This window comes from Canis lupus, chromosome 29 (assembly GCF_048164855.1).
Source record: "Canis lupus baileyi chromosome 29, mCanLup2.hap1, whole genome shotgun sequence".
In the NCBI taxonomy this organism is placed as follows: domain Eukaryota; kingdom Metazoa; phylum Chordata; class Mammalia; order Carnivora; family Canidae; genus Canis; species Canis lupus.
The window spans coordinates 33,642,667-33,668,513 of record NC_132866.1 but is presented as its reverse complement, the minus strand read 5'-3'; the positions used below and the strand labels follow the sequence as shown (position 1 = coordinate 33,668,513).

Sequence of the window (25,847 nt, the reverse complement as noted above, 5' to 3'; positions counted from 1 at the left end):
GTTACTTGTCAGGAGTCCCCTTAACTACTCACTAAGTAATAAACTTAATCCTCCTGAATTAGTCATGGTTCAGGAATACTATGGGAATTCTGGGTTTGGTTCAAATTGTGTGAAAATTAGAAAGTAGGGAGTTATTTGTATTAGTCAGAACTTATATATACAGCATAGCTTCTTCTTTGTAAACCATCTGGGATGAAAAAAGAGAAGAGAAAGAGCAAAATATGAAATATAATTTGGGACCAAAGTCAGGGCCCAGAAACAACAATCAACATTTAATCTGGAGCCATCTGCTGATTCAGGGGCTGTAGAGGAGAAATGCCTGAGAAGGCTCTGGAAGGGGTGGGGAATGCCATTTCTGGCTGGGCTGCTTCTGCCTTGCATATGGCCATGATTCTATGAAATCCCCCTGGATTTTCCTGAGCAGAGCTTCAGGCACCTGCAGAAGCCCTAACAGGACCCTCACACTGCAGAGTTGAGCTCTAAGATAATCATTTGGGTTCTGGCCATCATACCTCCCAACAGATCAGCACACACTGTGAGCAAGCTGCTCAAGATGGGGCAGTTCCTTGGACCTTTCTGTCCTACCTTCTGTTCTCAAGAGAGGGGCTAGAAATTGAGTTAATGATCAATCATATTTATGTGATGAAGCCTCCATAAAAATCCCAAAAATACAGGATTCAGAGAGCTTCTGGGTTTGTGAACACATACAGGTGTTGGGAGAATGTTATGCCTGGAAACTCTGAATCCCTTCCACATACCTTGTCTCTTCCATCTGGATGTCCATCTGTAACCTTTATCATATCATCTATAATAAACTGATAAACATTAAGTAAACTGTTTTCCTGAGTTTTGTGAGCTGCTCTAGCAAGTTAATTAGAACCTGAGGAGGAAGTCATAGGAACTTCCAATTTATAGCTGATCGATCAGAACCTGGACTTTCGATTAGCATCTCAAGTGAGGGAGGCACAGTTTTGTGGGACTGAGATCTTAATGTGTCTTTAGGTAGATAGTGTCATAATTGAGTTAAGTTATAGGACACCTAACTGGTGTCGCAGAATTGCTTGGTGTGGAAAAATCCCCGCCCTCCCCCTCATCAGTTGTCAGAAGTGGTGAGAGTGCAGTAGTCCTGGGAGAGTAAAGGAGGAACACAGAGGAGGGAGAAAGAGTTTTTCCTGCTCAGTTGCCAAAGAGCCCTGAGCTGCTTAGAACCAAACCTGGCCTGTTGCTGCAGTTGAGAGACCCTTCGGGAGAAGCCACAGGGCTCAACCTGCACTTCCCTAAGGGATTGGGCAGGTAGAAGAAGATCAAGTGTTGTAATCTCAGCCCTATTCAGATACCTGCTGGCTTCTGGAACCTCTGCCTGGCCACTGAAGGACCCTTGTTTTGTCTTCACCATCTGGGATCTGTTTCTAGACCACCTCCTTCCTACTCCTTCCCAATATTTCTACATGTGACCTAATATCCTTTGGGAGCATTTCATGAGCATGCATTCTGTCTTCTGCTCAATTAGAGCCTCCTTGAATTAGAGTTCTAGACAACTAGAGAATTAGAGAATTAGAGTTCTCCCATTAGTCTGGCCTACATAAGTGCTCAATAATTATTGTTTGAAAAATCACATTCAGATTCTTCTACCACCTGTCCCAGTTGCCACCAAGGTGGCAAGTTGGGCAGTTTACTTTGGCACAGTCTCCTTGTCACTGACCCTTCATGTCCTATGCCTAGTGGTCCCACAGCTACTTTTAAAAGCTGTTACTTGTTACCCCTTCTCAGTATTCTGCTTGATAAAATCATTAATGTTAAATCTAAGAATGGCATTATGGCACCATTGGTATTATAAGTCAAATGGTATTATTTGTGTGTCTGTATACCAGTGGGGATAGGTAGGGGGTTAAGAGTGGAGTGATGAAGAGAGACTTGATAATTTCTTAAAGACTTATCTCCCAAGAGTTACTGTAATAATCTGGCCTTTATAACCACTTGCTTAAGAGGCTGATTCAGGAAAAAAAACAAAACAAAACAAAACAAAACAAAACAAAACAACAAGACCAAACAAAAATCAATAACAAAAAACTGCCCTAAAATTTTTTATTGGATACATTAATGTAAAAAATTGGGAAAACTGTGACTTAAAAATTCTAAGCAGTTCCTGATTCTAGAAGTAGAGATATGAATTCACATTCAAGGCAAATCATTGCTTTTTTTTAGGAAGATTGCCTGGATAGACCATTAACTATAATATAAAACAAATACCGACCAGGGTTCTTTCACAATTTAAATAACCTGAATTCAACTGTTCTATTTGGTAACATGAACTGGGAAGTACGTGTTTTAGCCAGGACTATGTTCTAATCTAATCTAATCTAATCCAATCTAATCTAATTCCCAACCTAACCTAACCTAATCTAATTCCCTGAGGTTAGACTGATGCTTATAGTTGTTTAAGTTCCTTCCCTAGACTGAGGGTTGGAGAAAGAGGTAATCTATGAAAGAATGTGCAGCACAATATTCTCTTTCGGGGAAGACAAAGGCACTGGCATGAAATCTGTGTGTCTCATGAATAATTGGATTACTCATGTTCCAAACATGCCAGGACTGAAAAATCCAGAATATACTGCTTTGGACTCTAACTTCCTAATATTGTCTTCTTGGGAGTCAATGAACAAGGCCACAGTGCTCTGGGGGAGAAAGGGAGTTTCCTCTAAAGGGAGTGGATATTCTCCTGGTCAATCATACTGAAAGGCATAAATCTCATAACAGGCAGACATGAGACTCCTAGAAGGAAGGAGAAAGCCTGGTTTGGTTGGGAACTCATGGTTGTTAGACATGGACTCTGAGGTGGCCATGTGTACAGGGTAGTGCTGGGGGTAAGGACAGATGGGGAGCTGAGTCCTGCAACAAAGAAGTAGGCTGGAGACAGACAGGGAAACCAACTGTGAGCGATCCAGAAAGCTGGTGTGAGCCCAGGGGCTTTGAAATTAGCCATCTTTAGCAACCACTTTAAGTTACTCATTTCACTGTGTAACCCTACTCTTGTCCCAAACTGGACTTAAAGCTTTTCTAAAGTTGCTATTTGGTTTCTGATGTAATATGGAGAAATAAGAGAAGGGTCTATCCCAGATGAATGGATAAGGAAGATGTGGTATATATACAGTGGAATATTACTCAGCCATCAAAAATGAAGTCTTGCCATTTACAACAACGTGGGCGTAACTAGAGGGTATTATGCTGAGTGAAATAAGTCAATCAGAGAAAGACAATTATCATATGATCTCACTCATATGTGGAATTTAAGAAACAAAGCAGAGGATCCCAGGGGAAGAGAGGGAAAAATAAAACAAGATGAAATCAGAGAGGGAGACAAACCATAAGAGATTCTTAATCATAGGAAACAAACTGAGGGTTGCTGGAGGGAAGGGGGTAGGGGGATGGGGTAAATGGGTGATGGACATTAAGGAGGGCATGTGATATAATGAGCATTGGGTGTTATATAAGACTGATGAATCACTGACCTTTACCTCTGAAACTAATAATACACTATATGTTAATTAACTGAACTTAAATTTTAAAAAAGAGAGAAAGGTCTTTCCCATGCTTGGAATGGAGGGTAAGAGAAGGGAAGCAGCCTGAAGAAGCCTGTTGGGTGGAGGTGTGGAAAATCCAGCAAGGGGCAGAGTGGGCAGAGGGGCATCAGTGAGCTGGCTGCTCTGGCAAAAAATTCAGATTTCTGGAACATGTAAGCTTCAACCTAAGATTCTTAGAAATAGATGGGGGAAGATGTGATATACATATACAAAATGGAATATTATTCAGCCATAAGAAAGAAGGAAATCCTGTCACTTGTGACAACATGGAAGGATCTTGAGGGCATTGTGCTAAGTAAGGTAAGTCAGAGAAAAACAAATCCCATATGGTGTTGTGCATATGTGGAATCTAAAAAAGGCAAACTCATAAAAACAGAGAGTAGAAAGGTGGTTACCAGGGGTTGGGGGAATTGGGAAGATGTTGGTCAAAGTGTACAAACTTGCGGTTAGAAGTTAGATAACTTCTGGGGATCTAATGCAGGGCATAGTGGCTATAGTTAACCACACTGTGTTACAGACTTCAAAATTGCTGAGAGACTGGATCTGAAATGTTCTCACCACAAAAAATTATGTGATGTGATGGAAGTGTTAGCTAACACTATAGTGGTGATCATACTGTAGTATATAAATACACCAAATCATTACACTGTGTACTTTAAACTTACACAGGGCTGTATGTTCATTTATAAAAATATAAATAAACTAGCCTAATTTATTTTTAAAACCCCCTAGTAATGGCACAGGATGTGTTGGAAATGATTCAGTGAACAATAGAGACAGGGCTAGTTTAATACTGGGCTATTCATCACATGTTAACAAATCTGTACTGTATATGCCAAATAATTGACAAGAAAAATGGAGCATTTAACGGTTTCATGATAATAATATTTTGGTATTTATTGCCTGGAGTTAGTAACACTGATATCTGAATTTACTAGGAAAAAACTACATCCGTAGCTCTTTACCACAGGATGATGGGTGTTATGCATAAATTGTCTCCCAAGAGGGGAAAGAGTGGATTTAAAAAAAAGAAGAAAGAAAAGGTTGGGGAGGTGAATTTGGAAGACTTCCTGTTTTCAAGGAAGAATGGGGCTCAGAGCTATTATAATGTGGGCATTAATATAAACATGCCTTCACATGCTGGGAAGCCTGAGATATGCCTACTTCTGAAAGTGGAAATGATTAGCCATTTGGAATGGCTCGTGTGGCAACCTCCCCATGACCACACAATTCCAATTAGCAAATGGGCCATTCAGTTTGGAGGTATCATTAGTCAGTCTCTCCAGTTTTCACTAGGGTATTCACATCACAAAGATGAAGCAAGTCTCGTTACCCCCCATCGGACTGTTTTAGATAGATCAAGAGGGTGTTAAATAGATCAAGAGGTCCTTGAGCATTCAAGTCTCTCTCCCATTCTGTCAAAGCTGACTCTTCAGTTCCTGGATGTCCCCACTTGTTCAGGCAGGCCAGTACTAGCCATCCCACCACCAATCCTCTAACGTTAATACCCATTTCCATACCAAGCATCATCCACACTTCAACGATTACCTCCACAACCAGCAGGTCATCATTTGAAATAGGCTCAAGCTTTTTGTCTGGTGGTGTCTTTTCAAGAAAAGTGCTTAATTCAACCAAGATTCTGCCTCTGTAGGCAACTCCTTCCCCCTGAAAGGCAACAACACAGGATTATTCCTCTAGGAGTGAACAGCAGCAAAAAGAACTCTGTCTCTCTAGGCAGGCTCATTCAGCTACATTTTTGTGCTTCCTCCCCACGGCCCTAACCTCCAAAATCAGTCAGTCAGTAACTCTCTCAGTTGGATTCAGCTCTCTGGTATCTGAAAGAAAAGTCGGTGATTTCGGGAAGGATCCCCAGAGAGCCAGGAGAGCTGGGACTGGAAGGGGTCCTGGCCATGACTGAGGTCTGGATCCTGAAGGGGTTCCTGGAGGTGGGGGATGAAGAGGAAGGTACTCCAAGTCTCCCTCACCCTATTAAAGTAGTTGTCTGAGTTTATCTGCGACAACTTGGCTCCTTCTCTCCTCTTTTCAGGAAGAGAAGTCTGCCATACTGGCCACCAGGGGAAGTCTCAGAGGAGCCAGGAAATAAAAGAGGAAGATAGTCTGGGTGTGGCTGAGCATGAAGATGAAGAGCGGATACTCCTCCCTCCATACCTAGTAGCGCTGGCAATAGAATTTTCTAGAGAGGAAGGGAAGGCTTCCACCTCCACAGTCAGTCCTTTACCCCTCATCCCTCAGCGTTTTATCTCTACCACAGTCCCTTTCTTGGGGTCCTTGAGAGCTGACTCAAAGACATTATTTCTAACGTGCTGGAAAAAGGATTTCCCATCTCTGGGCCTCCATACCCTCATCTGTATAAAATGAAGATGTGGATTGGATCGGTGATAGTGAACAGTCTCTTCAGGCATGTTACCTCCAATCATTTGGTACATTCCTAGAACACAGTATTGAGCAGAATTCTGAGGCAGCACATTGCTTGTTAGGAAAGAGCCAGCACTAATTGCTGACATTTGCCCTAAGTGCAGGACCAGGGGAATGGCCATGCTATACATTTTTTTTTTATGCTATACATTACTAATTGCTGAATTAGATGGCCTCCAGGATCCTTTCCTAACCTTGCATTCAAAGACTTGAGGAGAATGGGACTTCTGTCCTTCAACACTTGATCCATCACATGTTGGGTCTATTTGTGTGTGTGTGTGTGTGTGTGCGTGTGCACTAGTTCCTTAGATATGAGACTTAATTATAAGCATTATAAGAAGGAATCACATTAATCAGTGTTTATTAATAACAAACCGTAATTGAGAAACTAACCTTTCCAGTATTTAGCTCATCATAGGGGTCTGGGAATCCTGTGTACTCTCTAGGGCTTCCGTAAAGGTTCAGATAACAAGGCCCAAATGTTGGAACAAAGCCCACCTCTGTTTCTCCTGTATTTGCTGAGAGATAACATCATTATTACATTTTAAGCTTTTAACACTTGGTCTATTGAAATAAATATTAGTTAGTAGTTAGCTGAGTGAGCATATTTTCCTCTAATTTGTGAGTTAGTTGTATTAGTGCAAATTATAAGCACTTGTGAGACTTGCTGTATTTACCTTCTCTTATTGCTATAAAATACTAAGTAAAAAACATTTTCTAGATAGCTCAGTTAAACTTATTACAGAAAGATAATGCTATTCAAATGAAAGAATAAGAAGACTTACAAGATGATCTTCACATTTTTGCAAGTTTATTTTTTTTAAGATTTTATTTATTTACTCATGAGAGACAGAGAGAGAGAGACAGAGAGAGGCAGAGACACAAACACAGGGAGAAGCAGGCTCCATACAGGGAGCCGGACGTGGGACTCGATCCCGGAACTCCAGGATCACACCCTGGGCTGAAGGTGGCACTAAACCGCTGAGCCACCTGGGCTGCCCTTTTTGCAAGTTTATAACTAGCATTGTATTAAATGTGTCATTGGTAATTGTTATTAAAAATTATACTGATTGGGGAAGTCACTAAATGATACTAAATGATGTATATCAGATTAACTGTATTTGTTCACCCAAAATGCCACTTGGTCTAAAGTAGTTCCCATTCATAACATTCTCTCTCTGATGAGCATCTAATAGTGCTCCATATTTCTGCTACCTTGTCTTAGCAAGACTATTCCTAGTGCAATGAGGGGAACTGAGGGCAATGTAACAAAATAGGGGGTCAAAGGGAGATTGTAGGTGAAGATGGGGAAATGTAAGGGCTACCTCCAACCACCTGAATGCTCCTATAGGGAAAAAGGATGAATTTGTTTCCAAAAGTAAAGATTACTTATGGGTGCTACAAAGAGGCATTCTTTGTTTCACTCAATATAAGGAAGATCTTTTTGTGAATTAGAGGTGTCAAACAATGGGATATGTTGCCCTGGGGACAGAGGAAATGTTGAGGCCAAGACTTTTAGGATTATTATCAAGACAATTCCCCTATGGATGAGAAATTAACCACATCACCTCTATGGCCCTTTCCAACTCTATGCTTAAATGAAATGAAGAAAGATAAATGTGGAGTGACAAATGAGCAGAATATCCATTAATGAACAGTTGACCAAACTGTATATAAGTACATTTTGCCTTTTTTTTTTTTTTTTTAATTTGAGGCTCTTCTACATGTGTAAATGGGCTGGGACACTTTTGAGATGAGGTAGGAACCATGCTCCCTGGCAGAAATTAGTTGAAGTGCAATCTCAGTGAAGAAAGCAAGAGAAAATAAAGATTTAAATAATGATATAGGAAAGTAATAACTGACGGCCTAAGTGAGATATGGTAACACCGTAGGCGACCATATTTCACACCTGTTTGGAAATTTCTTGTGAAATGCAAATAAGAACCAAGAATTTTTCCAACAGAGATTTCTCTGGATTGTGCTACCATGTTATCAAATGATCAGGATGAAATAAATGACCGTTATATCTGGACATATGAATTGTTATGAATTGTTTTGGTTTTATCTGTTCTGCCATATGGAATATGTCAAAGTTGACTAATTTATTATTAATAAGCAGCATTAAGATTTTTCCTTGTGCTAGAATATATGTTGTAAGGAACTAGAGCAGAGATACATAGTAAGAAAAAGAAGGTACTTCCAGAAGTTGAATCACAGAATGTTCAAGAAAGAAGGGACATTAAAACTCTTGCACCATAGTCATGCCACATTATGGATGGGCAAATTGAAGCCCACAGAAGTGACATGACTTGTCAAAGTTCCTTCAAGATGACAGATTAGGCCCAGATCTTGAGTTTCATAGTTTATAGTTTCATAGTTCAGACAAGGGCACCTTCCAGTACATGACCCATCCCTCTCATCTAGTCCCACCTCATCCCCAGCCTGTACGCATGGGCGACTTATTAAGTTGTTTGTCATGAGTACTTGCTTTTCATTAAACATTTCCAGGGATGGAGACACACATTGTCAATTATGATCTACTGTATGTTATTGTGATATCAATAGCTTAATTCTTTTTGTCCAAGCAAATCTCTTTTCAAGTATTTTAAACACTTAGGCCTGTTGGTTATGCAGTAACATGGAGAGCCTTCCTTCTATGTGTCTGAGTCTTCCTTCTATGCTTCTCAGCACTGTCTCCCTGGAAAGCCAATAGTCTCACAAGCTAAGTCTCTTCCTTCCCCCAAATTTTCCTAACCCATTTTATGCACAATTGTTACATCAAACTTCCAATGAACAAAAATTCATTAGCTGGGTCATCAACCTTTTCCTCGGACCTGCTTTTCAAGCGGTATTTTCCAAACTTCATTCACCTCTCCAAAGCTCCTTTGCATCTTGGATTTCTATAAGGTATTATTTTATATTTTAATTTTTGAACTTTAAATAGCTGCTAATTTCTGACAACATTATAAATTCCTTTGGTAGGTGGGGAAGGATTCAAACATATTTTGATTCCCTAAACACCAAAGGCTAGTTCTAACATAGGGAGCTACCACATAAATATTATTATGAAAGAATGAAGTGTTACCAAATCTTCTAAGTTCATTATAAACCTAAGGACTACTTAATATTCATATAAAATCTGATGATAAGATAATAATAAGATCTATTTTTAAAAATGAATATGAATGGGGCATTGTGTCAGTAACACAAAGGCAGACAATAATGCTTTATATTTGCAAAGCTTTCTCACTTGCAATATCTCTTTCCCCTCACCACACAGCCCTGGGTAAATTAGCATGGCAGGGGTTTTCATGTTTACTTGAAAGAAGACAAACTTTTGTAAACTTCAGAGTCCTCATCTATTTGAGGAACCATAATAATAGAATTGTGATGGTCAAATGTGAGACCACTGAGCAAACTTGCAAAGGATGGCCAGTGCTGTACAAATCAAAAGACATGTTATGATCCCCCCATTTGGAAGATGAAAACCTTCAAGGTACAATCGTTCAGTGTCTTCCAACCTAGAGATCCATGTTCAAAGTAAGGAGCAGTTACTGCATATATTTTGAATAATTGATTTGGTGCCCCAAAACTCTACCTACTGAACATAAACAATAATAGCAGACAAGGTTATCTCTCACAATTCTTACAGTGACACCAAATAGGTTGGTATGCATCTAGGTGAGATGGTAGCAAAGCCTTTTAGCACACTTGCTTTAAGCTTAGCCATGCAGGACAACCATATAGCACAAGTACAAAAATTAATACGCTAGCAAAACTATTTTGAGACAGCAAAATGTCAAAAAAAAAAAAAGGTTCTAAATGCAGTCAATTGAGACATTCTTAGTAAGACAAGAGTAAATAGGAAAATCTAGAAGATAGGAAAATTACAAAGCATAAACCTGTATATGACGCAGCCCCAGATCCCGAAGATGAGAGATCTATATAGTAAAAATATGACTGGTTAAACAAGAGAAACATGGGCATTATAACAGAGACAGTGAAAAAGTTATCAAATCCAATATGGTAAGTGGTTTAGCAACACTAGAAAAACCCCAAATTCAGACCCAAATGACATGACCCTTTTGTTATTTACACAAATCTCATCAGTTAAATGCAAAACAGCTCAAACCTTTGGGATAACTGGCAAAACCACCACCCATTAAATAACTCAAATCTCTCCAGCTCTAAGGCAGCAAGGCACCTGAGAAGAGGGAGCTTCTCACCACCAAAAGAGGCCTGGTGAAGTTACCAACATTCATGTTTTTCATAAAATCTGCACTTGTTTTAGGTCTGACTTAATTGGGACCAAGGCCAGAAAATCCAAGTTAATTTAGTCTGAGGCTTTGCACATAAGGGCTTGTAGTTTATGGTACATTATTTGTTTCCTTTTTTTGGTGGTGATGGGGGGATGTCTGCTGCATTTTGTTATTTTGAGACTCTTATCAGACTGATTACAGGGCCTTCAGGGAGAGAAGGCCTCAGAGACAAGGTTGAAACCTACATATAACAATTTCTGGTTTTAGTGCTCTGGATGTTACTGCTGTATCACTAAGAAAATTGCTTATACCAATATGTCTTGAATAATTACCTCCAAGTAATTATCGAATGACTTCTTGCCAATGATAGATGAATTTAACTCATTTTGGCCCTCCCCACCCACATGGTTTTGGTATGATTTTTTAATTACTCTATTTTTTACCATTATGATTTAATCTAGCCTTTCTGTCTTGATTCCTCACTTGATAAGAAGAGGCTACCAGCAGGCCTACTCTCTCTTCTCTTCCATTCCTTCCTCCACTTCTAACCTCTATGTTTTGTACTTTTACATTGCGATGGGCAATAGCATTTATATTCTGTTCAGAGCTTTGGCTCTAGGGTAAAAGAAAAAAATTTTAAAAATCCATTACAAGTGCTAACAGTATAGCAGCCATATAAATACTGTCTCTGCAGAGGAAAGGAAAAAGTTGTGACTACATTTCTTTTGCTACAGATCCAGTCATATGTTCCCCTTTGCCACTTAGCAGAGGATGTGCAGATGGGATCTTTTTTAGTTTTTAACATTTGTTTAGAATAATGGCCACATGGGACTTTATATCTGAATTATGCCTTTCTGTTCAGTATTTTGTTTTTCTTGGAATTTCTAGTTGCCTTTTTTTTCTTCTTAAGAGAAGAAATTTCTATTTTTTTCATTATATCCCTAAAATCTTTCAGATTCTTATTCATGCTATATTGCTTGAATTAATATATTTTTTAAAAACCTATAAAGTTCCCTCTTAAAATGAGGATGAGATGAACCTTGAGTTTCTCAAGACAATATTTGGTCTCAAATTTTCTCATATAACTTATTCAATATGTTTAATATATTGGCAATTAAAAGAATTTTTGTTATATTTGTTTTGGTAACAAAAAATCAGCTGCTGATATCATAGATATGTTAATTTACATTTTTTCCTCTTATAATCTTCAATTTTCTTCTTCATTTCTTATTATAATTTCTGGAATATGCACAGAATCCTAATGCCAAGTATAAGCAACCAGTAGTTCTCAGTATGGAGAACAACGAAAAGTGTATTTGTTATCGATGCTTGTTAACATGAAAACAAAATGCACATTATCTTCAGGAGTGGAGTTTATATGGCTCATTGCTACTTGACATCCTTGTTCCTGCTAAAGAAGTCAGTGGAGAAGGAAGTATTATTTTATATTTGAGTGGACTGTTGTCAATGCCAATCTAAAAAAAATAGGGTGCTAGCCCTCTGTACTGACACTCAAAAATTTATAAAATAGCTACTGGGAAGAATTTTTGGATGGGAGCAAGAATATAAAGTCTTCAAACTGTTAGTTGCCTCAATTATTAACTACTAATTAACTGTTCTGGTCATCACCAAAACATCATCAAAATAGTTCACTAGGCTCATCACATTTGGCTTTTAAGAAACCAAGTCCAGGTGGCTACTCCAGTTTATTCTGCTTCAAAAATTCTGCACTCTGTCTTGTTTCAGCTCTGCTGAGTGACTTACCTTCCACTTCCCCACCAGAGGCAGCAATTTTAGAGAGGTGTAGATATGTTGTTCCAACAACATCATTTTTAGTAAGACGGTCCCTGTGTAAAAGAACAGGTTAAGGCTTCTACCTATAAATAAATAGCTTCCCTTCAACAATAATAAGGTTGAGTTGGAAAAGTCCCTAGACCTCAGAAATCATCCTTGCCAGTGGGACTCAAGGTTTTTACTGTACTTTAAAAATCACCTGGAAACCCCACCTCTCCTCTCCTGTTCATACTTTTTATTTAATAAAGGCAGGAGTGGAGAACAAGAATCTGCATTTACACAATCTGCATTATCCCAACTGATTTGGACAGATGATCCTCCAACCACCCATTGAGAAACATTAATCAGACAATTCATTTCAACTATGGAAACTATGGTTTGTACACAGAGGCCAAGGAATTTGCTTATAGCCACTCAATACCATTGCCAAAAAATGAATAAGCCAATTATAGGGACATTATATAATGAGTGAAATATAATCACATTACATAGGATAAGTGCACTATCTGATTTTATCATGTTCACACTAATTACTCTGATTTAATGACTACAATGGGCTATATATATATATTTTTTTCTCCTCTAGAGTGAGAAAAATTCCTTTCCAATTCAATTCAAATATTAATTGAGCACCTACTGTATAACAGATGCAGGGCAGCAGAGGGCATTGCTTACCTAGAACCTAAATCTTATCTGCATGGTAGGAACAAGTATTCCCACTAAAACTCAACGAATTTTTCCATGGATATCACAGAGAGTTTGCAAGCCTAACTCATGAAGTGATCTCTGGCTGGACAAACAGTAGGTGTAAAAAACAAGGTTCCTATTTTTTTTTAAAGATTTTATTTGTTTGAGAGAGAGTGAGAGAGAGAGAACACGAGTTGAGGGGAAAGGCAGAGGGAGAGGGAGAAGTAGGCCCCATGCTGAGCAGGGAGTCTGACTCGGGGCTCGATTCCAGGACCCCAGGATCATGACCTGAGCCAAAGGCAGATGCTTAACTGACTGAGCCATCCAGGTACCCCATAAGATTTCTATTAATAGCATCCATCTCTCTGCTTAATGCATCCTCTTCTTTATTCAAAATAGTGGTATATCCGCTCTGAATCTAAGACCCCACGGGAAAGAAGAAAGGTTAAGTATTTGGGAGAAAGATTATGCTACTGTGTAATACTATTATACTGTATTATAGTAATATCACATGTTACATATAATATTATACATTGTATAGTACAATAGTATTAGGCTATAGAAAGACTAATGAAACAGTTTGCATGAGAAAAAAATATTTAAGGATATTAAGCACATGCACAAGTCTTAAACCTTCTCTGTTCATCCAAAAGGATCTAGACTACATTTAAAGAATTCTTAGCTTCTCAGTTATGCAAATACCCACAGGATATGTAACCTAAGATTTGGACCCAAGGATTCCTTAAATAGGGCCTCCCTGTGCATCCTAGTCTACACTATTCTTTGGAGAGGGCACACTAGGTCAGAAAGGAACCACATTTGTAGTGGCCACAGGCAACTCTAGGAAGGCTCAATCCACAATCAAAGCTGGTAAGCCAGAGTAGTAACCTGTGATATATAGGCCCATATCCACATTCCTGGGGTCTCTTGAGGCCCACAGAACACTTTCACAATGTTGTCTGAGGGTCTCAAGTACTTCAATCAAGCTTACACTCACTGGAAGGGGTTTTTTTGTCCTCTCGACTCCTCCATGACCCTCAATAAATGGTGATGTCATCATCGAATAAAATGAGACTTACTATCCTCCTCCCAAAGTGCCCTGTTGTCATAGTACCAAGAGGGTGCTAACACAAAAGCCAAATACATTCTGCCAAAGGAAAAATCCTGGAGTCAGCTAGACAGGATGGGGGCCCAACTCAGTCTCTAACCATCAGAGTGACAGTGAGCCATGCATCTGGCCTCTCTGAGCCTTAGTGTCTTCATCTGTAAAAGGAACTAATAATCGTCTCTAACCCATGGCATTACTCTAAAGACTAGTGGGATATTGTAGTTAAGGCACAAGGCACAGCACTTCTTCATACTCAAAAAAAAAAAAAAAAAATGGTAGCTAACTCCAGAATAAACACTAATGATGAGGATGAGGACAGTATTTGCCATTTTCACTCTCAAGGAGTTAAGGACTGCTAACTGAATGCTTCATCCAATTAGAACATTACATTAAGAATGGCCTTATGGGGATCCCTGGGTGGCGTAGCGGTTTGGCGCCTGCCTTTGGCCCAGGGCACGATCCTGGGGACCCGGGATCGAATCCCACGTCGGGCTCCCGGTGCATGGAGGCTGCTTCTCCCTCTGCCTGTGTCTCTGCCTCTCTCTCTCTCTCTCCCTCTGTGAGACTATCATAAATAAAAATTAAAAAAAAAAAAAAAAGAATGGCCTTATGATGGCCATCCTCGCTAGGAGGATGGTCTAGTCAAAATTTCATCAGAACTTTTCAATGAATTTTCTTCTCATTCAATCAGATAGGTAGCTTTGTCCATTTTCCTTTCTAACCATAAGAAAATAGCTGTTGGAACATTTTGGTGATTCTTCTCAAGAAATGGTTTGTTTACTCCATTTCAGAAGTCTATTTTGGATAGCCTAAATGCTATTTAAATCCTTGATTTCAAAAAATAAAAAATAAATAAATAAAATAAATCCTTGATTTCAGGACACCTGGGTGGCTCAGCGGTTGAGAGTCTGCCTTCAGGGATGCCTGGGTGGCTCAGCAGTTGAGCATCTGCCTTTGGCTCAGGTTGTGACCTGGGGTCCTGGGATCGAGTCCCATGTCGGGCTCCCTGCATGGAGCCTGCTTCTCCCTCCGCCTGTGTCTCTGCCTCTCTCTCTCTCTCTGTGTGTCTCTCATGAATAAATAAATAAAATCTTAAAAAAAAAAAAAAAAAAGCGTCTGCCTTCAGCTCAGGGCTTGATCCTGGGATCCGGGATCAAGTCCCACATCGGGCTTCCTGTGAGGAGCTTGCTTCTCCCTCTGCCTGTGTCTCTGCCTCTCTCTCTGTGTGTCTCTCATGAATAAATAATCTTTTTAAAAAATCCTTGATTTCTTATCTTGCGGGATTTTTCAGATTATTTTTCCCTTCCCTTGTTTACAAGCAATTGAACCAAGATACATGAAGGTTTTCTGCAACAATACCATTATTAATTTTTTTAAAAGAAAACACCCAATTCCAGGAGCAATTTATCACCTCCCCCTGTGACTATGCCAAAGAAGAAAAAAGGAGCAAACTGAAAAGTAAGAGACCATCTAGAGTAGTGTTCCCCAAAATCCAAACACTCAATTCTTTAAGTTTGAATTAATAAGTTTATTTTTTAACTTACCAGTCATATATTGTTAGTTTTATTTTTTCACACATTGAAGGAAACTGTTAAAAGGAAACAGAAAAAAATAGTTATTTCTCAACTTATTCAGTAACTATTAAATTAAGTAGTCTTACTTTTTATTGAAGAAAAAAAGTCAAACCTTTATCTGAAGATTAACGACTTGGTTCCACTCAGGATTTGCATTTTTCTCAATTATATTTGTGCAAACCTGTAAAATCATCAAAACACAACTATAGGTATTCAAGATTCTAATTTCCATAAATTCACAACATATGCATCCTAGATTATGACTTTAATAGTTTACTTACTAGATATATACTTAGTAGCCTGGTTCAAGTTTATTTCTCTATTTGGTAAATGTAACATGGGTTTAATATTAATCTTTGCTCCTTCCATGCACTAAAAGTTAGTTTTCAACTGCCAGATTGCTAACATTGGATTAGTGTAATGATGCCGGTGTTAATATTTATTGAGCACTTGTTACATACTGTCTAGTAAGCACTTCTTCATTAATGTGTGCACACAGATGGTTAGATCCTGCCCACTAGCCCCTCTCCCTGCTCCCCAAACCAGCTCCTGTCAAAACAGGAAAAATCAAATCAGCCATATCTCTCTCCCCCTCACGTGCCTCACCTAATCTGCGAGTAAGTCCTGACACCCCTGTTTCATGCAGAGACTGATCTCCCCCTGGACACCTCTTGTTGGCTCCTGTCTGATGCATGGTCCTCTCCTGCCTCCTTACTTTCATGATAACCCCTGCGTAGCAGTCTCAGTGAGCTCTCCGAGCACGCTTAGAATGAAGTCCAGACCCTACTCTGGCTGATAAAACCCTGCCTACCTATCTTCCCCCACCCCAAATCTCTCTGACTTCATCTTGTAGCTCCCCCTGGCTTGTGGCACTACAGCCTCAAGGGGATTCTTTCACTGCAGATGTGTCTTCTCCTTGGGCTCTTCTCTTTGCCTGGAAGCCCCCGTCCCCAGACCTTACACCATCCAGGCCTCTGCTCAAATGTTACTTCCTCAAAGGTGTCCCATCTGATAACCTAACGAAAACCCATCTCTCCAACCCCCTGTACAAATCACTTCTTGTACCCCACTCTGTTTTCTTCATAGTAATGGGCACTACCTAAGATCATTAAACTACTTGTTAACTTATTTATTGTTATGCCTTCTACTACAAAGGAAGCTCCATGAAAGCCATGACTGTCTTGCAAACTTCTCTATCCTCAGCATATGGGACAGTATTGATATTTAGTAGGCTCACAAAATTACTTCTCTAATTAATTAACCATTATCAACAATCCTATGAGATTATTATTATCTTATTTTATAGTTAAGAAAATTGACACTGAGAGGTTACGGAAATTGCCTTACCCACCTCTGGAGTGGGTTAAAGTCTGAATTTATTTATTTTATTTTATTTTTTTAAGATTTATTTATTTATTCATGAGAGACACAGGCAGAGGGAGAAACAGGCTCTTTGCAGGGAGCCTGATGTGGGACTCGATCCTGGATCCTGGGATCATGACCTGAGCCACAGGCAGGCACTCAACCGCTGAGCCACCCAGGCGTCCCTAAAGTCTGAATGTAAATTTCACTCTAGGGCTTTTCACCGCCTCCCCCACCACTGATTCTCCTAGGAAGTAACACCTGGTCCATAAGTGTATGGTTTCCCAAATCTCGCTTTCATAAGTAACTGGTTCAACTACATAAAAGATGCTAGTTCTTTGTGCCTACAGCTGTCCATGGTGCATTGTTATTCTATTACAGAATCCCAGTCTTCCATCTTTGACCATCTTTGTGGGTAAAAGTGGTGGTTACAGATGTGTCTACACCAAGAGTCCCCTGGCTCTTCCCAGCAGAATGAGATGGAGCTCCCCTGACTGCTCTCCAGTTTCAGCAGCTCACTGGGGTCTGGAAAGTGAGAAACATGATAGGAGTGGGCAGCTGGACATTAGGGGAGCCATATTCTACATTTACCAGGAATCATTGGTGCCAGTGAGGGAGCTTGCCTTAGATTAAGAAAATGCTTGGACTTGAGAAGTAATCCAAATAATTCAGTGATAGTTTTCATGTTCTATTCTTTCTGAAGATTGAATTTTTCTAACTTGAATCTGCATACTTTCTGCTCCAAAATAAACTTGTGGAGAAGTCTGCATGTTCTGACTCAGATAATCTCCATTCCTGCAGACTTCCCAGACCATCAGGGGGCTACTTTAACAAAGAGTAAACAGAAATTCACTCCAAGGAAAGCATGATGCTTTAAATATTTATTTCTAGAGGTGTCTGCATTTAGATCACATACAAACCTTTTTTCCAGCAAAGGAAACTTCTACAAAAGGATCCACTAGGTTTTTTTTATCTGCATTGCCTCCAAATATTTCCTTTACTGTCTGTGAGAAGGCATCATCCACTGGAAAGCAATACATCACACAGCAGAAATTAAATTTGAGTTTCTTAAAAGGATAGAAATCACTCAGCAAAATTAAAATTTTTCTCCTATCCATGAAGACAGTTTCAACAAGAATTGTTCTCAAAAGTGGCATGCGCTAATAGCATTATAACTGCAGAAATCTTGTCTTAGCTGAGAAAGAAATGTGTTCTCCCCAAAAAGTCAAAAACGAAACAAAACACCAAAAAAAGTCAAAAATAAAATGAAACAAAACAAAAACATCTTGAAAAATATGCCAATAAATTATTATATTGAAAATCAGTCATTTGTTGAGGGAAAAAGTAGAATAAAGTCCATCTAGATAGGATAAGAGGCCATTCAAAAACTCAACCTGGCTTCAACTTGGAAAAGGTGCTTTAGGTCAAAATGACATAAGCCTAGTTCAATTTTCTTCAGAGAAATTCAAGGAGCTTTGGCATAATCACAAATAACATAACCATAAATAACACATTTAAGCAACTATAAACAGCATCTCTCTCTCTCTCTCTCTCTCTCTCTCTCTCTCTCTCTCTGTTTTAACAAACTCAGAAGCAAATGAGGATCGATTACACTGGTTTGCCAAGTAATTGGCAAGTTGAATTCACATTCACAAGTTGAATGTGAGGTTTAACTTATTTACTTCATTTAGGATATTTCTAAGGAGAGATGAGAGAAGCACTATAGGGTGTTACACAAGTGAGGCGGGTTCCCAGAGAAAGTAGCAAATCCTGAAGAGACCCATGGCCTATATACAAACTACTGCCACCTGGAGACTTGGAGAGGGGTCCCATGTCCCAGGACCCAGCAGAAAGCAGACAGGCTAGGCAGGGCAAAAGGATGCTGGGTCCTTGGCAAGTACACAGGAGTTCTGGACTAGTCTCTATGAGTAAAATCACAGTAAGTGATTCTCTTAAATGCACCCACCTCTTATTATACGTACCCCATAACATCATATTGACAAATTACTAGTTATTGGCACGTAGCAACCCTTTGCTCAGCCATTTTTAATAATTCAATAACAAACACACTTATTTGTTTCAAAAATTTCATATTTTCCTTCGGATGAAAGGAGCTGGAAGTGCTGCCTGCTGGCCTCTCTTCAGTATCCTCTAGAGTAAGGAGCAGCTGTAGAATACTGAGAAGAGGAGAGATGAGCGGGATGGGCCAAACGCTTAAGGAAAATGGATCAGTGACCAACTGGCTGCCCCATCAATCTGCTCAGGTAGCTTTCATGGGGCCAGAAATGGGGTCAGAATGAATGAAAAGAAGTCCATGAAGAAAAACATGACAGCACCAATCACTATTCAGAGTATGGTGTTAACGCACGTGACCATGCAAATAAATGGTCTTCCTAGGGTAGGATTAAGTCCATACGTACTCTGGGGGATGTCCTCTGCTCGGTAGATTTTAAGCAAGAAGGTCACCCACCGGAGGGCGATGCCAGCAGGGAGTAACAAATTACTCTCCACGTCATCACTGTCATTATCACGATCTCGCTTCTCAGCCTATTGGGGAGACATGATTACAAATGAGACAAGTAGAAAAACAGTGCTTGTAAGAAGCCAGACTGATGCTTGTAAGATGAAACCGACTGGGACTATTTCCATTAGGATTTCCTGTGTTTCAGGCTTAAGAGTTCAGCCACAAATTCGATCTCAAAATTGGTCTGCAAAGTCAAAGCTCATATGTTTCTTCAATTGCAACAACACAAGAAAATAATGTGACCTTTTGTAATTTTATGAGCACTAAATAGGAGAGAAGGAGAGAAACAGTTCCTGAAGTTTTTCCTGTTTCTCTTCAGCACTTCCTTCGTCCAGCCCCCTAGAAGGACAACTGTCCCTTTAGGTAGCAATGCCTGATTCTGCATGGGAGCCACACTCTGTAGGCTAAATGATGCAAGAGAGCCTTGGAAACACACATATTTTTACTGAATGAAAAACCCATACATGGACACCAGGAAGGAGTCCAAGTGAGCTAGAAGAATAGTTCTATATGAAGGAAAGAATAGTTTCCAAAATATAGGAAGAGTTGAAAGGTTGGAGTTACTGATTGGAAGCTGTGCTGCTTTTCACAACTACTGACACACCCACTTGCTTAATTCTTGGTCCCCATTTTTGGTGAAAAAATGTAAAGAGTAGAGAACATAGGGGCTTACAGGAGGCTCATCTCCAGTTCCCAGGATGAACATGCTGACTTTCATGTAACCTTTAGCACCTGAGCTGGCATCTTCAGGGTCATTGAGAAGAAGCCATTTTCTCATGACAGCGTGACCTAAAATAAAGAAGGATTAAAAAGACAGGGACCCTCTAAAGATAAGCTGACACCTTTGTGATTTCATCTGCTGTAAGATAAACAATCATTTCCTCTGAAGTATCATAATGACACCAAGTTTGCCAGAGGAGTCTCTATATTAATGTCCTCCATGATGGGCAGCCCAGGTGGCTCAGTGGTTTAGCGCCACCTTCAGTCTAGGGTGTGATCCTGGAGACCTGGAATGGAGTCCCATGGCGGGCTCCCTGCATAGAGCCTGCTTCTCCCTCTGCCTCTCTCTCTCTCTCTCTCTCTCTCTCTCTCTGTCTCTCATGAATAAATAAATAAAATTAAAAAAAAATGTCCTCTGTGCTTTGGACTGACCAGCCCCCAGCCCCAATCCTGCCCTGGTATCACTCAAACAAGGATCTCTAAGGTCTATTAATTAGTTCTCTAATTCGATTTTGGTAAGATCAAAATACCATCACAAAACAGAGAACTTACATACTTGTGAATGTTAGGATAATTGCCATCAGATTGAAAAAGATATCCCTATTAAGCTATTCCTTAATTCATTCATTCCCACTAAGTATCCTTCTCCCTCTTCAATTAAGAAAAAGACATTTTTGGGCAGCCTGGGTGGCTCAACGGTTTAGCGCCGCCTTCAGCCCAGGGTGTGATCCTGGAGACCTGGGATCGAGTCCCACATCGGGCTCCCTGCATGGAGCCTGCTTCTCCCTCTGCCTGTGTCTCTGCCTCTCTCTCTCTCTGTCCGTCTCTCATGAATAAATAAATAAAGTCTTAAAAAAAAAAAAAAAGAAAAGAGATACTTTTTAAACTCCTTTGTTGATCCCTCAGATTTTCTTGATTCCCAGAATCTTCAAGTTCATAGAGAGAAAGAATATTACTTACCCGGTTCATCATAAATGAATCCAACATCAATCTGGGAAAAGATAATTTAAAATAGCTCAAATCGACTTTAAAATCAGTTTAGTTACTTCAAAGAAACCATTATTATTATATTTAAATATAAGGCTCTTGACAACTTCAATTTCTATACCCACCATTTGCTTCGACGTGGATAGAACTGGAGGGTATTATGCTGAGTTAAGTAAGTTAATCGGAGAAGGACAAACATTATATGGTCTTACTCATTTGGTGAATATAAAAAATAGTGAAAGGGAATAAAGGGGAAAGGAGAGAAAATGAGTGGGAAATATCAGAGAGGGTGACAGAATATGAGAGACCCCTAACTCTGGGAAACGAACACGGGGTGTGAAAGGGGAGGTGGGTGGGTGGTTGGGGTGACTGGGTGACAGGCACTGAGGGGGGCACTTGACAGGATGAGCACTGGGTATTATGCTATATGTTGGCAAATCGAACTCCAATAAAAAAATATAGAAAAAAAAAAGAAGTCAATTTCTTCGAGAACAACACTTCCATCTTACCCTCTTTGTATCCCAATGCCTTGTCTGATGTGTGGAACACAGAAGACCCTCAACCAATCATTTTGAATGAAAGAACTAACTAGTCTTGGAGCTGGACGGGACCATGAAAGTAGGATGACCAGTGTTTCCCGGTTTGCTTGGAACTTTTCCCCAAGCACAGAAAGTCTCACATTCTGTAAAATCCTTCAGTCCCAGACAGACTTGGACTTTGGGCACCCTATGTGAAGTCACCTGGTCCAATTTCCTGTCCAATATTCCTCTTTCTTCTCCTCCAGCTAATGCTAATTAATTAATGTTAGCATTAATATAACCATCAATTGGGCACTTCAATGTGCCAAGCACTCTACTAGATGTTTTATATATTCTATCCCACTTAGTATTCACAATGAGTCCATTTTAAAGAGGAAACTAAGGATCAGTTGGTATGTGGCTAGTTGGTAGCCACAGGGTATGAACACATGTATGCCTGACCCAGATCATTCTCTAGGGCCTCTAATGCTTGGAGCTCCTTCTTTTGAGAGGCAGCCCATTCCACATAGAATTGCTGAGAAGCACCACAAAGTATTTGTCTTTGATTCCAAATGAGTTACTTGGAAAAGCACCCTGATACTCTTTCCTGTTTTGGTTTGCTTTTCCGATTCCACATTTACAATAATTGGCTTTGGAGATGGAACCCTGGGGCCACTGGTAAGTGGAGCTAGTTTACGGGCTTCCTGCCACTGTCAAGCACCCCCTCCCTCTGTAGCACTGCATTGGAACTCTAGGAGGGCCCTGATGTGGCATCTTCCAGGCATTTGGTTTAAGGCATAGTAAGTGCTGTACTTTAGAAGTTGACTAGACCCAGGCCGAGAACACTCTGACAAACATGGCCCATAGTGTGAATCTCTTACACGTAACTTTAATATGTCATCAAGGTGGACAGCCTGATACCTGGCCAGGAACCTGATTCCTCACTATGAAAATGCCTGTCTAAGTTGAACGAAACAGACTGTTGTAACCCACCTTAAATTCCCCCATCAGACAATCTGCCCGCAAAGAATGGGAATTATAAACCTGGAAGAAAGAAGAGCCATGAGAAGCTTATTGGCTTTATCTGGCAGTTAGAAAACATGACCTTTCTATTCCAAAGCCCCCTTACCCGAATGCTGATGATCTCATCCATCAGTTCAGAAGGGGTTATGTGGACATTGTAGAAAAATAACTGTCAAAACAGAAGAGAAAAATGTTTGAATGTTAACAGGGGTGGACTCAGGTTTAGTGTGATCTAATGCTAGAACCCTCCTAAAAAATATAAAACATAATCCCAAAAGTAGGTTTGACCATGAGCCTTCGAAAAGGCCTTGAGGTTTAAGCTTCATGAGCTTCTTGGCAAACTCACTTTTGTATGTTGGAAAAAAAGAATATGTAACAATTATAGTGTTTATGTAATGAAATTGAATTGTCCATTGGGGGCCAAAAATACGATAGCTAACTGATATGTAGATCTAAGGTTACTTCATGCTGCAAGTCTCACTAAAATGGATGCTTGGGGTTTGCATGACCTGGAAAATTGAGTTAAATTCCCTACAATTGTCCTAAAAAAAGTTCTTTTTAGTTTTAGTTTTTTTTTTTTTTAATCTAGGATCCACTCAAGGATTACATTTGGTTGTTGTATCTCTTTAGTTTTCTTCTTCTTCTTCTTCTTCTTCTTCTTCTTCTTCTTCTTCTTCTTCTTCTTTTAATTTTAGAGGGAGAGAGAGAGAGCATGAGCAGGGGGAGAGTACAGGGGAAGGAGAGGAAGAGGGAAAGAATCCCAAGCTGACTGTGCTAAGTGTGGAGTCTGACCTCATATGCAGGGCTCCATCTCACGACCCTGAGCTCATGACCTGAGCTGAAACCGAGAGTTGGACGCTTAACCGACTGAGCCACCCAAGCACTCCAGCTTTAGTTTCCTTTTATACAGCAAACTATTATTGTTATTTATTTATCCTGCCTATTTTTGTTATTTATTTATCTATCAAGATCAGTTGTCTTATAGAATATTCCACAATCCAGACTGGCGTAAATATTTCCTCACTATTAGATTCAAATTGGCTATTTGACAAGAAATGACATGGGTGATATTGGTCCTTCCACTATATCACATCAGGACACACACATCAGTTTGTGCCATTATTGGTGATAACAAGTTTAGTCACTTGGTTAAGAAGATGTAGGTAAACTAGGGATTTTGTAGTAAATTCTTTTATTAATTCCTGAATTGGTCTGCTTAGAGTCTCTGGTATTTGATTCAGAGATCTAATCTCAAAAAAATTCATTATTATGGGAAAATTTTAAGGTGGAGATTCTTGCCAAGCTCCTCAGAATGCAGCTGAGTAAATGTTCATCCTGCATTATAAATGCAAATCACCCAGAAGCTTGTCCTCCCTGCAAGTCCTCCCTGGCGAACCTCTCTCAGGCTCTCCAGAAGTCCACTTCAAGTGCTACCCCCTTCACCACCTCAGCACACACCTGCATCATATGTCTGCTTTGACACTACTTCACTGCGTGTTGTTGTCTCCAATTCCTCCAAGGTGGAAAAGTGACAAGTGAAAAGAAGACGGGCCTTCTGTGAAGGTAGGGCCACCTTGAACAAAGGGGGAGAAACTGGAACCCCAGACAGAAGAAACAGGTTCCTTGTATGCACAGTGGTGGGAAAAAAACAAAAGCCGGAGCCAGCCTGGGATCGGAAAGCTGCAGGGAACCCAGAGGGAGGATGAGAGGAAACCACAGTAGGATAGGCCTGGGCTCAGACAACAGGGCCTGGGACTCAAGCCTGAGGAATCTCAGAAATGCATCTCCTCAGCAGAGCAGGGCTGGGTTCAGAGGACTCCCCAAACATCATGTTTCTCACAGCCCTGCTCTGCAAGTTTTGTGGTACCTAAGATAACTGCCAAGGTATTCAGCATTTCTGAGGAGTGTTATGGAAAATGTCAGCAGGACTGTATTCTCGGTGTGGGAGGGAAAAGAAGACCCTTTTGGTTCCTAATTGCTTTCCTTTTACATATATTATTTTTATAGCCAGATAGGTGTTGACACCTTTAAAAAGTCAACCATTGTCGTCCATGTGAAATATGTGACAATCTGCTTTAGAGCTGTGACTGAAACTTAGCATTGTTTTCTTTCATGAGGGTCCAGCATGAACTGGTCTTAATTATGAAAATGTGGCGATGCTTTTTTTTTTTTTTTTTGAGTAGCAAAGCGATCACAGAACTTCCTTAACCATCCCTCAGAGACGTCCTGCTGCTTAGAAAGAGCAAAGGCAGATGTAAGTGACTTCCTGTGGTCCCTCATTAGGGGTGCAAGGATCCGACAGGACAGGTGCCAAGCTGGCAGCTCTGAGACCAGGCCATTTGATTTTGAGACCCAGTGGCTCTTAGAATGCTGAATGCTGGAACTTTGCATTGTCTTTGCCAGATGTCTGCACACGAGTCCCCCTCCAATGTGGAACGAGGAAGGGGAAGGTGGAAGGCAGGAAGATGTGTGTAAATAGAACAGACTCACTAAGCAGAAACATGTGCTACGCCCATTTACCTCATCATAAAATGGGTTGTTCCCTCTCTTGATCCTTGTTCTGTGTGTCTGGCCACAGACATGGACCTTGACCACAGGCTTGATGTTGTTGCCACTTAACTGACGGCCCTCAATCACTCGGACGCGGATCTGCAAGCACAGAAGGGGTGTTGTTACTGATCCTTCCCCAGCACCAGGTGAGAGAATCCTCAGGTGCCATGTCAGCCTGTCTGCCTGTGAGGATCACCGACGCCAGGCCCGGGGCAGGTGCGCACAGCCGGGGTAGCCCCCCTGCTCATTCCCAAGGTGGAAGTGGGGCTGGGTTGGAGAAACCTAGAGGAGTAGTGGGGTTGAAACAGTCCAGGGCTGGCCAGGGAAAGGGTGCAGTAGGGGGTGGGAGGGAGGTGCCCGCTGCTCTGACCCCAGCCTCCCACCTGGTCTGCTTGAGCCTGGGATGTACTAAATCACTCCACAGCTGTCTGCCAAGGAAGTGCCCAGAACTAGGAAGATGCACTACTGTGCCTCTATTCTTTCCTACCACCAATGGGAAGGAGGGGTATAGTTTTGTTTCTCTGAAGAGTCTCATCAGGCTTGACTCCATCTACTCCTGCATGCAACAGAGAGATGGACAGCATTTCTTCTTGGGTTTATGCTCTGACGTCCCTTTTTGCTAGGTGGGCAGCTGCCCTTAGCAACAGGTCCTTCCCAGCAACAGTGCAATTGCCAGAAGCTGGACAATATTGTGGTAGCATAAAAACATGGGGCCCGCTTCCAG

The 25,847-nt window shown here is 40.6% G+C and overlaps 1 protein-coding gene across 6 annotated transcripts in view; it reads right to left on the bottom strand.

The window, feature by feature from the left end:
- The window catches only part of MYOF (myoferlin), a 142,701-nt gene that overhangs the window by 65,447 nt on the left and 51,407 nt on the right, over positions 1–25,847 (bottom strand). For 4 of the 6 annotated variants that reach the window (XR_012020855.1, XM_072806081.1, XM_072806080.1 and 1 more), the window contains 13 exons: positions 25,094–25,222; positions 22,680–22,742; positions 22,544–22,594; positions 21,006–21,036; positions 19,999–20,114; positions 19,222–19,348; positions 17,722–17,825; positions 15,552–15,620; positions 15,410–15,453; positions 12,041–12,123; positions 9,920–9,958; positions 6,411–6,535; positions 5,130–5,246 (listed from right to left, as the gene is read on the bottom strand). Coding sequence is in view for 5 of the 6 variants with exons in the window: in XM_072806081.1 (XP_072662182.1) it covers positions 5,130–5,246; positions 6,411–6,535; positions 9,920–9,958; positions 12,041–12,123; positions 15,410–15,453; positions 15,552–15,620; positions 17,722–17,825; positions 19,222–19,348; positions 19,999–20,114; positions 21,006–21,036; positions 22,544–22,594; positions 22,680–22,742; positions 25,094–25,222 (1,098 nt within the window). In the remaining variant the exon portion in view is untranslated. The remainder of the gene's footprint in view (positions 1–5,129; positions 5,247–6,410; positions 6,536–9,919; positions 9,959–12,040; positions 12,124–15,409; positions 15,454–15,551; positions 15,621–17,721; positions 17,826–19,221; positions 19,349–19,998; positions 20,115–21,005; positions 21,037–22,543; positions 22,595–22,679; positions 22,743–25,093; positions 25,223–25,847) is intronic. The other 2 variants (XM_072806083.1, XM_072806084.1) reach the window with 1 other exon arrangement.